The sequence below is a fragment of the Populus alba genome, chromosome 14 (assembly GCF_005239225.2).
Source record: "Populus alba chromosome 14, ASM523922v2, whole genome shotgun sequence".
Lineage (NCBI taxonomy): Eukaryota > Viridiplantae > Streptophyta > Magnoliopsida > Malpighiales > Salicaceae > Populus > Populus alba.
The window spans coordinates 1,436,075-1,446,558 of NC_133297.1; the positions used below are offsets into that span (position 1 = coordinate 1,436,075).

Genomic DNA, 10,484 nt, shown 5'->3' on the forward strand with positions numbered 1-10,484 from the left:
CGCGCTCGCGCGTTCCAGGGTTTTGCTTGCATACCACGTGTTTCTTTTCCTTTTCTTTTAAAAATTTGCATAGTAAAAAAATATTTTGATGTAAATATTTAATCTCAGTGTATTGCATGTAAGTTTTTTTTACTAAAAGGAAATTTAACATATAATGTAAATTATATAGTATATTTATTTTAGTTTTTGGCACAATAATTATCCTAAAATGAATTAAAAATAATTAAACATATAACATCCTATTAGTATGAGAAATGCAATACCTCATGGACCTAATTTAAAGAGAAAAAATAAATACAAATATAAAAAATAAATTTTAAATAAAAATATTCTTTTAATTTTTTTGATATATCATCATCTCTTCTTAGGTTTAGTCACATTCCAAGCACCATAAAATTTTCCAATTATACACACTTTAAAATATAAGAATATGTTAAGTATTTTTTTTCTAATTTACTAGCTTAGATTTTTTAGTCCTTGTAGTTAACTGAAATAATTAATCAATCCTTACATAATAAAAAATAATTTAATGGTCTTTTGAAAAGAAAAAATCCCTAAAAACAAACAACAGCTTCCAATTATTACAGTATTCTCGATCAAGAAAAGAAGCGATCCATCCAAGCAAAATCTATTTAAAAATTATTAATTATTAAATATCTAATTCAAGATATTATCTCTACGATAAAAAGACCCTAATTGGGGCCTCAGCAAAAGAAATCCTAACTTATTGAACACGAGTTGAATAAAGCTAGCGGAAAAAACAAAAATCAGTTCTCTCTTTAAACCAATATCATTGGACTCCAATCTCATGGTGCCGTCATCGCCCCTGAGCCTGCCGCCAAATGAAAGCGTAGAGCTCAGGTTGCGACAAGTCCAATGCACCATCACGACTCGGGTTTCTAAAACTTGTATAAGAATTTGTTTTGAGCCTATTGGGCTGAGTTGTTGATTGGAGGGAGGATTAGGGACCAAGCTGAAGTTTGGATTTTGTGGGAAATGATTTTTAGAGGCTTTGTTGCAGCTAACAGATTTGCGTTGAATTGCCGAAAAATTTCGGGCAGCGGAAGTTACATTACAGTACTTACATTTTTCAGATCATTCAATACAGTCACCAATTTTTCTTAGAAAAGCTGGATATTTCTGGAAAAACAATTTGGCCAGCAAGAAATTAACGGGAAAAGGACAGACAGGGTCAGGACATTTACAGATGCAAAACCATAAGGATTATCTAATAATTTCTCATCCTAGAGTGACTGATTAATTCATCCTGACTTTATAATTAACTCGAAGGGAAAATGCTATGTACCAAGCAGATACTTTGATTTCTCAGCACACCAGAAGCATTGGATCTTGATTACTGTCTTGCAATGAACCCTGGGTTGATAAGCAGATCAATCATGGATACTTCTGTTTTACATCTATCACGATGCCTGCTGATCAAAAAAACCAATTTACTGTTTCAAAGCTCAAAAAACATTTCAATGGTGGAATTGAGACTATGTTACAAGCTTCCTGATCAAAATCTTTAAACCCAGTCGAAGTTTGTTTCTTTTGGCAAAACTAAACCAATCAGGCAGTTAGATGTATCGGGAGCAATTGAGAGCATGGAACAAGTATCCTGTGAGTAGGGAAGGATGAAGAGAATCCTTGTCCAAATGGATTTCCCAGATGGGATTTTAATTACACCTGCACATTCCCTCTGCTTCAAATATGATATGAAATCCTGAAACTGTAGAATTGAAAGTTTAGCACAACAGAGTACGAAGCAATGGATCCTAATCATGAACATCACAAGTTAATTATCAGAGACAGTGTATGAGTTATATAGAGACACTGATCCTAGAATGCGTGCAGAAGAATACACCACACCATCCTAGATTAAGACCCGGCTGGTGATAATGCGTGGGCCTTAATTAGCACTGAATAAAAAGTACACATTCTGTAACTCAAAAATAAAAATGGAGCTTTAGGTGCATATAGTAAATGCAAGCCTGTGCATAATGTCAATGCAAAATCGGAGCAATACTGGATAAATTATCAATTACCAAGATGAAACATACAAGTGCAAAATGAATACAAACAAGTGGTATAACTTACGCCCTTTTGGTCGTTTGCAGACAAGGGGATCAATCGGCATACTTCCCTCTGCATCAAACATTAAAACCCATAAAAATCATAGCACAGACGAAAAGAAGAATCATGATGGAAAGCATCAACTGGAGAACAGAATACAATAGAGGATAAGTCATGTAAAATAATCTCAATGATCACTGGTAGCCCTCTCCTTGTTTAATTAACATTAGTCTATTGATATTTTAATACTTTATCCATTAAAAACAGCAAGAATAAATCATTTTCATTCTTGTGAACTATATAGTGTGTGCTCAAGAACAATGTGCGACTGTAGAATGCCATTGGATAATCAGACATGACTCTAAAGATAATTATTTATTTTGGTAGCATACTTTTAAAATTCTAAACTCTATCTCATGTTGTTTTTAAGTCTTGTACTCATAAGAATTCCAGAGGGTAATTCCTTTGACTAATGGCCTGCACTTCCTAACATTTTCTAACTCAACTGCCTTGAACTCGAAATCTCTTCACCTCAAGGTCTCTTAAGAAATCCTTGAAACACCTGATAGAGATCGGATCATTTGGAGGTGAACAGTGGACTAGAGGGGGGGGTCAGTTCATATTGTTTTAAGGATCAAAGGAAGCTTGCCCCTGAAAGTGATGAGAATATCAGGAACAGCAAAACTATATTAAAAAACAAAAAAGTTCAAATGAACCCTGTTTTGAGAGGCATTCATTCAGCACATCAATCACAGGTCCTTAAGGCAGATAGCTGTGGCAAGCTGAGTAATATCAAATGGTCAAGCAGCAATGCTGGTTTTATAATATGAAAGTCACATGCTAAATTTCAGAGAAAAAAAAAAAAAAAAATTCAATCCATGAATGAAAATCAACATATAAGAGAGAATTTAAGCACAGATTCACAGACTCACTTTGTGTGGTGGGGTACTTGTAAATGTTGATTTTACATGCCGAAAAACTGTGCGTTTCGTCATGTCTAGTTTAGCAGGCCATCTGCAACAGGAATAAGTCGGAAAGATCACAATATATTCATCTTATTTTACAAAACATAATCAGAAGAGAAAGAGTATACTGGAAATTGAAGTTCTACCCAGCAGGTTCAGACATGGCATCCGAATACTTGCAAATATCTGAATCCACTCTTTGCGCAAAAATTTTACAGTAATGAACCCCACTTTTGCATAATGTGCCCTGCCACTGATATAACATAGAGTTTCCACAACTTTCTGCATCAGTTGATTCTGCAATGGGTGGAGGTGGAGGGGGGGAACTAGGTGGAGGGGGGGCAGGTGGTGGAGATGGAGGCAATGGTGGGGGTATTTCAGGCTGAAGTGGCATAGATGATAAAGTTGGTGGTACAGCAGATCTGGGAAACATTTGGTCCAAGTGCTGCACTGGAGCCCGCTGTACCTGTGCTAACGGAGTAACAGAAGCAGGTATAAAAGGAGATGCAACAGAGCTTCCTTGAAAGCTATTTGGCATTGTTGCTGGCGAGATTGGGTTCAGTGCAACATGATTTAAGCCTCGTGGATCCCATGAATTGTTTGGAGGAAGGTAAACAGGTCGCATAAATGTAGGTGGCTGGAATTGCTGTGGTGGCGGTATTGGTGGTCCGTGTGTTCCTGTAGGAGCACATGAAATGCTTACAGGTGGCTGGAGCAGCTCAATTTCATTGTTCTTGTACATCCACATCGGTTCAGGTGCAGCAGGAACAGCATGACCACCTATATGGAAGTGTTAATATTTCAGCGAAGGCAGGAACAAAGAACGAGTAAGAACATTAAAACAAGAAATTTCAACTCCTGATGAAGGATCCACCACCCCAAATGAATGTACACCTTGTACAGGAGTCGCGTGATTCTCTGATTTTATTTGTGGGGATACAAGCTCTGTAGAGCCACCTTCAGGCTTGATTGAGAATGTGGCAGCATTCTTTTCTGGCTGACTGTTCAAACGAAAGGGAAATTTTCTCATAAGGTTCAAAGACACCCATGCTAAGCAAAGATATTGTTATCTCGTGCAAGGAAAAAAGTTGAAAGGATCTAAAACCTAAACATGCACAACAATATTAGCTCAAACAATAAAACTTGATACATTGTGTCAAAAAGATTTTGTAAACATGTGAATGGCCCCTGCTGGGTGATATACATGTTTTAGAGGGATGACGGGAGGTTGGGGAGGAAACGGGCCTTCAGGCCATACAAACCATAACAGTTCCAATCAAATCAACCACTTCCAGTCAAAGTCCTATGTTTGACACTGAATATTTTAGTTTTTACTTTGTATTTGAACTTAAAAAAATGACCCATGCGCAAAGTGATCAATTCAAAAACTTGTCGCCCTTCGCTAGCAATGGAAGATATCCTAAACATATTTCTCAAGCTTACATACTGCAGCAGTATGGCGTAAATGACAATTAAAAAATAAACATTCAATTATATTTTGTTAGAAAATTTTAGAGAATGTAAGAGCCATAAACAAAACATTTGAGAATTCAAACCTGAACTCAATCTGAAAGAATGTCCCATGACAACTGTGGAGATTTTTCAAAACAGTGATTGCAGCATCAACATTGGTGCATTCAAGGAACCAACCACACCCTATATGCATATTTGCTCGTGTCAACTTGACTATAGACCCTACATTGGCAATAGCAAGATTGCAAACAGCCATCAGCTCATCATCATTAAGGGAAGGGGAGTTGACATTTGGAAGACAAATCCAAAGTGTGCTTGATGGCTCTCGATCAGCATCCCTCGAAGAAGGAGCCATGTTGCTCCCAGATACATAGTTGTCAAAATAATTTGGGTTTTGATTAATATTATATTTTGTACGCAATGAAGCAAGCAAGGAAGATAAATTAGACATCCTTGTCCTAGAGCTGTCAGCAGGACTCTGGGGTACATTTTGGGTACGTGGCGATTCTGTTGCACTATTGAACATACTAACTGAGTGATTGGTTCTAATGTCAGCATGGATAGCAGCTGATGCTGATCTTGAACCATCTAACTGAGGCAACACAGCATTAGCTGATCCATCGTTCAAAGCAGGCACGTGGTGGAGATGTCCTTTACGATGCAGCCTGAGATGTACCATCACAGCAGTAGCTTCTTCAGGAGTTTCGAACTCCATCAGTACTGCTCCTTCATTGGTGAGATCAGTGACCATGCGTGGCCCCTTGTAAATCACTTTCCTTGATTCATGCAGAATTTCATCCCTAGCCCATTGGCTTGAAATATGTCCAACATAAACATGACAACTGGAACCAACCGCAACACCATTCATAGCACCCCTGGCTCCCAGTCCTATATCCATGAATTTGATCCACCAAGGGAAATGGGTACGCAAATACTCCCGAGCCCTAATGGCATCAAATATGTTCCTATACTCAATCAAGGCAAATCCTTTCACTGGAAAGAAGAAAAATTGTTCTATAGGACCAAACCTCTCAAGCTCATACCTCATATGAGCTTCAGATGCATCTGGACCTAAAGAACCCAACCAAAGCTGTCTAGAAGCAGAAAAAACATCCATTGCAGATGGGTCCCCGTCGCAGAACCAAACAATTTCAGCTATGGAACCATATGGTGCTGCCAAATGATGTTTAGGAGAAAAAGAATTACTTATGCCTCCACTGGGAGATCTCAAGGCAGGTAAACTAAACTCCATATTTGAAGCTGGATTTTTGCCCACATGGGCATTAAAGTTTCTACCATCAAATGAATTGCTCCTGAAGTCTAATGGAGTTCTTGTAGCAGGTGAAAGCACAGATTGGTTTAATAGATCTCTAGGCATGGAAGACCTGCCATGTGAACAGTCTCCAAGGTGATTCATCTCGAAATCCATGGACCTTGACCCTCCTTTATGATGACCAGTACCTGCATTAAAGGCATAAATCAGTTTCAATGGAAACTATTGGGCTGTCTTTAAGATACTGACCAGAAATTTTCCAGAAAAACCATCATTAAGGGTTCAATCATGAGCACTTAACATACCAGCTGTTTCACCAGAGACTTCATGTTCATTAGACATCCTAGGAACCGGAAATTGTCGATTTACAAATTTTGATGGATCAGAATCATCCCCGTCACTGTCAATTTGACTGTCATCTACTTTATTGAATTCTGCAAATGATTTACAGATTCCTTCTAGAGCAGATCTAATGTCTGATGCAGCTATAAAAGATGTCATGTTGCACAACTTCTTGTACTTTGAGAACATCCAGCTTCTCAAAGATGCGTTATTGCCAAGGACCTACATGAAAGAAGCCTCAGTACAAGAAATTGACAATGGGGAGCAATAGATTGATTTCATCGCATCCGTGCCTAGGCTTAAACAAGGAGATGGATATCTTTGTGAATTATATTTCAATTAGTTATCTTCAACTGGTGGGAAATAACTCCAGTTCTCTCATCTTTACATCCAACTAACCAAGATCTATATGTACTTGAAAAACTTGTGCAATGTATCATAAATATTATATAAAGCATATCATATTGTTACTAACAAAGAAGACACCTAGTTGGTACTGAGTTTGAACCAGAACTGAACAACCAGCATCAGAAAAATACATAGTATTTTTTTGAATTCATGCACGGTGTATAAAATCAGGAAAGAAAGTAGAAATTAGGAGTATAACCAGTCTCAACAAGCAGTTCTTTGGTGAAGATGCATCTTCTGAAACATGGTTACCATCTAAAGGCAACTCGCCACTAACATCATAGCTTTTGGCACTTGGTCCAACAGATCCTTCACGAGAGGTAGTTCCATCACTTGCATTAGCCAGAGGCACAGCATCATCAGCTATAATGCTGGTCACCTGACTAAGAAAATAGTGTCTTTCTTGGACTCTTTCTGGAACAGTTGATTTAAAGAGCTCAAAACAGGCAGCAAGCAAATCTTTAGGGCAAGAAAAGAAAATCCAGAGCATACTTAAGGCACACAACTTGGACAATTTAACCAACGAAATTCCATCCTCATCATCAAACTTTTGCTTCAACTCCGAAAAGAGCTTGAGATCATCTTGTATCTTCAAAGTTTCCTTATCAACAATCTGAAAGATATCCTTACCCTCGAACGATGACACAAAGAATGACAACACATTCTGAAAAACCGCAGAGCAAATGCCTCTAATAACTGCTGATGTTGGAGCTTCCAAAGAAGCAGTTCGACAGATATCAACTAAACCAAAAATACATGCTTTAGCTGTCCCCATTGCAACACCATCAAAATCCTCTCCTCTATTTATCACTGCCAAGCTCCAGTTATGCATGTTGATTACAACTTTAGTCGCTGCTTCAAGAGCAGTCGGGCAGTGTGAAGCATATCGAGGAATAAGATCAGCTACAATTCGTTGCACACTAGTACAACCTGCAATGCTAGCAGCAAATATATTTTTAGGTTTTTAAGCAAAAAAAAAACCAAAAAAACATTAGTGATGCAATTAACTTGGAAAATCAAACACTAAACCCTAATTCCACAAAAAAGAATATAATTCCAAGTGACTGATTCAAAATTGCTAACCTCTTGAGGCAGTAATGAGTGCGAGATAAGATTGTTCGAGGTCAGGCATGTGACGTCCTTTCTGAGAAACAAAAACCTTGAGACGCTTGTAAGTTTCGTAGACGCTCTTAATCTCATCTCTGTTTCTCCGTCTCGCGTTAATTTCTTCTTGAGAAAGTGGTGGTGGTGGTGGTGGTGCTAAAGTGGTAGGTGACTCGTCCAGAGTTTTTGGTGGAGGTTCTTCTGGTTGTTGCTCGTAGAGCTTCCGCTTCTTGAGTGGCTGCTCTGCAGCGTCCATGGGTCGAGCGGAGCGGAGAAAGATGGCGCGGCCGCGATCTCTGTGGTTGAGGGGTAGTTTCGGGGGTTCGATTGTGGACGGAGCGCATCGGTAAAATGAAATTACTCATGTAGCCCTGAAGGCTGTCCGTCGAAAATCCTGCTTGTATTATTTGGGCTAGCACACTTTCGTGGGCCGGATATTTAAATGAACTTGTTTTAATTTATTATTTTTAATTTCCCTTCTTATGTTTCTCTTATGTAAGTATGAATAGTTTTAGTTTGAGTATCATAATATTTTTTATTTTCCATTTCAAAAGAGATTAAATTCAAAATTACAAGTTTCTGTAAAAAGGAGTTTTTTTTAATTTCCCATAAATGCTCATTAACGAGCAGAAGCAAAAGATGCCTGCTTCTTCAAGCATGTGAAGGGGCAAGTCATTGGTATGACCAAAAAGCAAGAAGCAGATCAGATGGGATTAATAATATAGATACAGTGATTTGTTTACTCAGAATAATATATTAAAGGCAGAAATTTATTAATTAGGAGTAAATATACATATTATTTTCTCATTTCTATATAAATTGATGAATTAAAATTAAAAAAATTCAGTAGCTTAATTCTTTCATGCTCATAGAAGCATAGAGAGCTTCTGGTCGAGGCCAATATCTATTCCACTGTAAGCCAGAGGTGCGTACATCCATAGATCATCCGAGCTCAAAAGCTGCAAATAAATATAATCGGATTTTAGCAAGTGTAGTTAGATAAAGAGGAAAAATGATTTATTTGGCAGCATGCAGTAAGAGATTCACAAGAGCCTTTACCTTGATTTGAAGCTGCAAAAACTTTACGTAATGGACTGCCTCTTCTAGCATTGTGCTGATATCAACCTTGGTTCCATTAGGGACAATTTTCTGAAGGATTTTCAGTCTCTCGTTTATCCTCTCCCTCCTTTTCTGCAGGATTGTTCAAAGATGTGTGAATATAATGCTCAAGAGATTGCCTTATGTGCTAGTATAATTAATTAATAATCTCTAGTATCTTACCCTTGCATAAAGGCTCTGGGGATCTGTAGCAGCTCCCCTACTAGCTCTTGTTTTGCCACTGGAACTGACAGCTTCAGAAACTTTGGAATCAGAATCCTTAGAGGCATTATCATCTTCTGAACTGCAACTGCTGGAGCTTTGTCCATCTGGTCCCGCATTACTCTCTTCTTCATCATTGCTAATATTTGGAGTGGACCTTTGGTTTTTCTTTGACTGTACACTCTTCTTACTCTTTTGCACCTGCAATGCAAATCACAATTGACAGAGCACATTAGAAACTACTTTTTCAATGAGACAAACTCCACCATAGAAAGAATTGTCGTAGACTTGAATTAGTGTACTTACATTTCTTGTAATCCGAGGTTTCTTCTTCATGTCGTCCAATGTATTTGATTCTGGAACATCAAGCTTCCTTTTGAGCTGCAATCCCTTGGCCAGAACAGTATTAGCAGCTGGCTGCAGATTATCGTCTAAATCTCCTATCTTGTCACTGCTCATATCTCCATTCATGCAGGTAGTTTCTCCCATTGCAATTTCAGGAACAAATGGCATAAACAAGCCAATAGTTTTCTCATCCATGAGCGAAATATCCATGGACATGGAGTTATCGTTAGTAGCCTGAATGCGGTTAGAATCATTGAAGAAGTAGGATTCATGTCTGGAAGAAGGAAGAAATACACCACTGCTACAATTACTGTTATTACCACTTTCTTGAGAATCAAAATGCAAATTGGGGCTGAGAGCGTTCCAAGAATAAAACAAACTCTCATTCCCAGCCATGCTCACGTTGGCTTCAGGAGGAGGGAAGAAAGCTGGTGGGATTGTAAATTGCAATCCTTCGTCATTCTCCTGAGGAAAAGAACACTGACCAAGTAATTCTGGGGTGAAATCAGGCTCTTCCATGGAGAACATTAATCTGCTGAAGTCCCATTCACCATCAAGAAAATCTCCCATGGTCTGCATATTCATTTTTCACTTGGAAGCTGTGGAGAAATTAAGAGAGAGGCTCTTATCTTTCTTTGGTGATGCTTCTAATTAATTGAACCTTGATTTCGCTTGAGACAACCAAAACGTTAGAGACATATTTATACCAGTGCACCTTCAAAGAACGTCACTAGCAAGGATTGACTTCATCTTGTATATAAAACTTCAAAATTCCTAATGATTACTCTGGTGTAGGTCCTAACTCTGTTAACTTAACTCAGGAGTCCGTTGTGGGGCCAATACCAGGCAAAGTACAACTAAGATGGGACCAAGTTCATGCAATGATAGATTAAAATAACAGAGAGGATTCAATGGACTTTCAAGCATCTTATATCTGATAAACTGAGATTAGGATGACAAAGAGGGTCTAAGGACAATCATTGAGAGGGTGATACTAAACTGTCATTAATTACTCACTGAATGACAAGTGTAATTAAGCAGAGAATTAATGAAAATGAGAATGAGAGCATGCGTTTTGAGTTCTTGAAAATGTCAGAACGTGGGGCTGTCTTCTACTCATCTTGAATATAATAAAGAGGGAGAATTCTGGCGGAGAATAAACAAAACGCGGCCGAAGGACG

General features: G+C 38.2%; 2 protein-coding genes across 4 annotated transcripts; both read right to left on the reverse strand.

Moving 5' to 3' along the window:
* Positions 1-1,286: 1,286 nt before the first annotated feature.
* On the reverse strand, positions 1,287-8,043 carry LOC118036722 (uncharacterized). Of its 3 annotated transcripts, none has more exons than XM_035042522.2 (9): positions 7,618-8,041; positions 6,734-7,464; positions 6,090-6,348; positions 4,595-5,972; positions 3,933-4,039; positions 3,185-3,818; positions 3,006-3,087; positions 2,098-2,145; positions 1,287-1,729 (listed from the first exon to the last, which is right to left on the reverse strand). In XM_035042522.2, exons 1-9 carry the CDS (start codon positions 7,892-7,894, stop codon positions 1,526-1,528), a joined length of 3,720 nt encoding a protein of 1,239 aa, XP_034898413.1. In that variant the 5' UTR covers positions 7,895-8,041; the 3' UTR covers positions 1,287-1,525. The 3 variants fall into 3 exon arrangements, 2 of the variants coding, with proteins under 2 accessions (XP_034898413.1, XP_034898426.1); XM_035042535.2 differs by having other exon boundaries at positions 6,734-7,472; positions 7,618-7,754; XR_004685432.2 differs by lacking the exon at positions 1,287-1,729 and having other exon boundaries at positions 3,167-3,818; positions 7,618-8,043.
* An 864-nt stretch (positions 8,044-8,907) lies between these two features.
* LOC118035425 (uncharacterized) lies at positions 8,908-10,021 on the reverse strand. The gene is made up of 2 exons (XM_073404422.1): positions 9,265-10,021; positions 8,908-9,159 (listed from the first exon to the last, which is right to left on the reverse strand). Exons 1-2 carry the CDS (start codon positions 9,886-9,888, stop codon positions 8,908-8,910), a joined length of 876 nt encoding a protein of 291 aa, XP_073260523.1. The 5' UTR covers positions 9,889-10,021.
* Between the last annotated feature and the right edge of the window lie 463 nt (positions 10,022-10,484).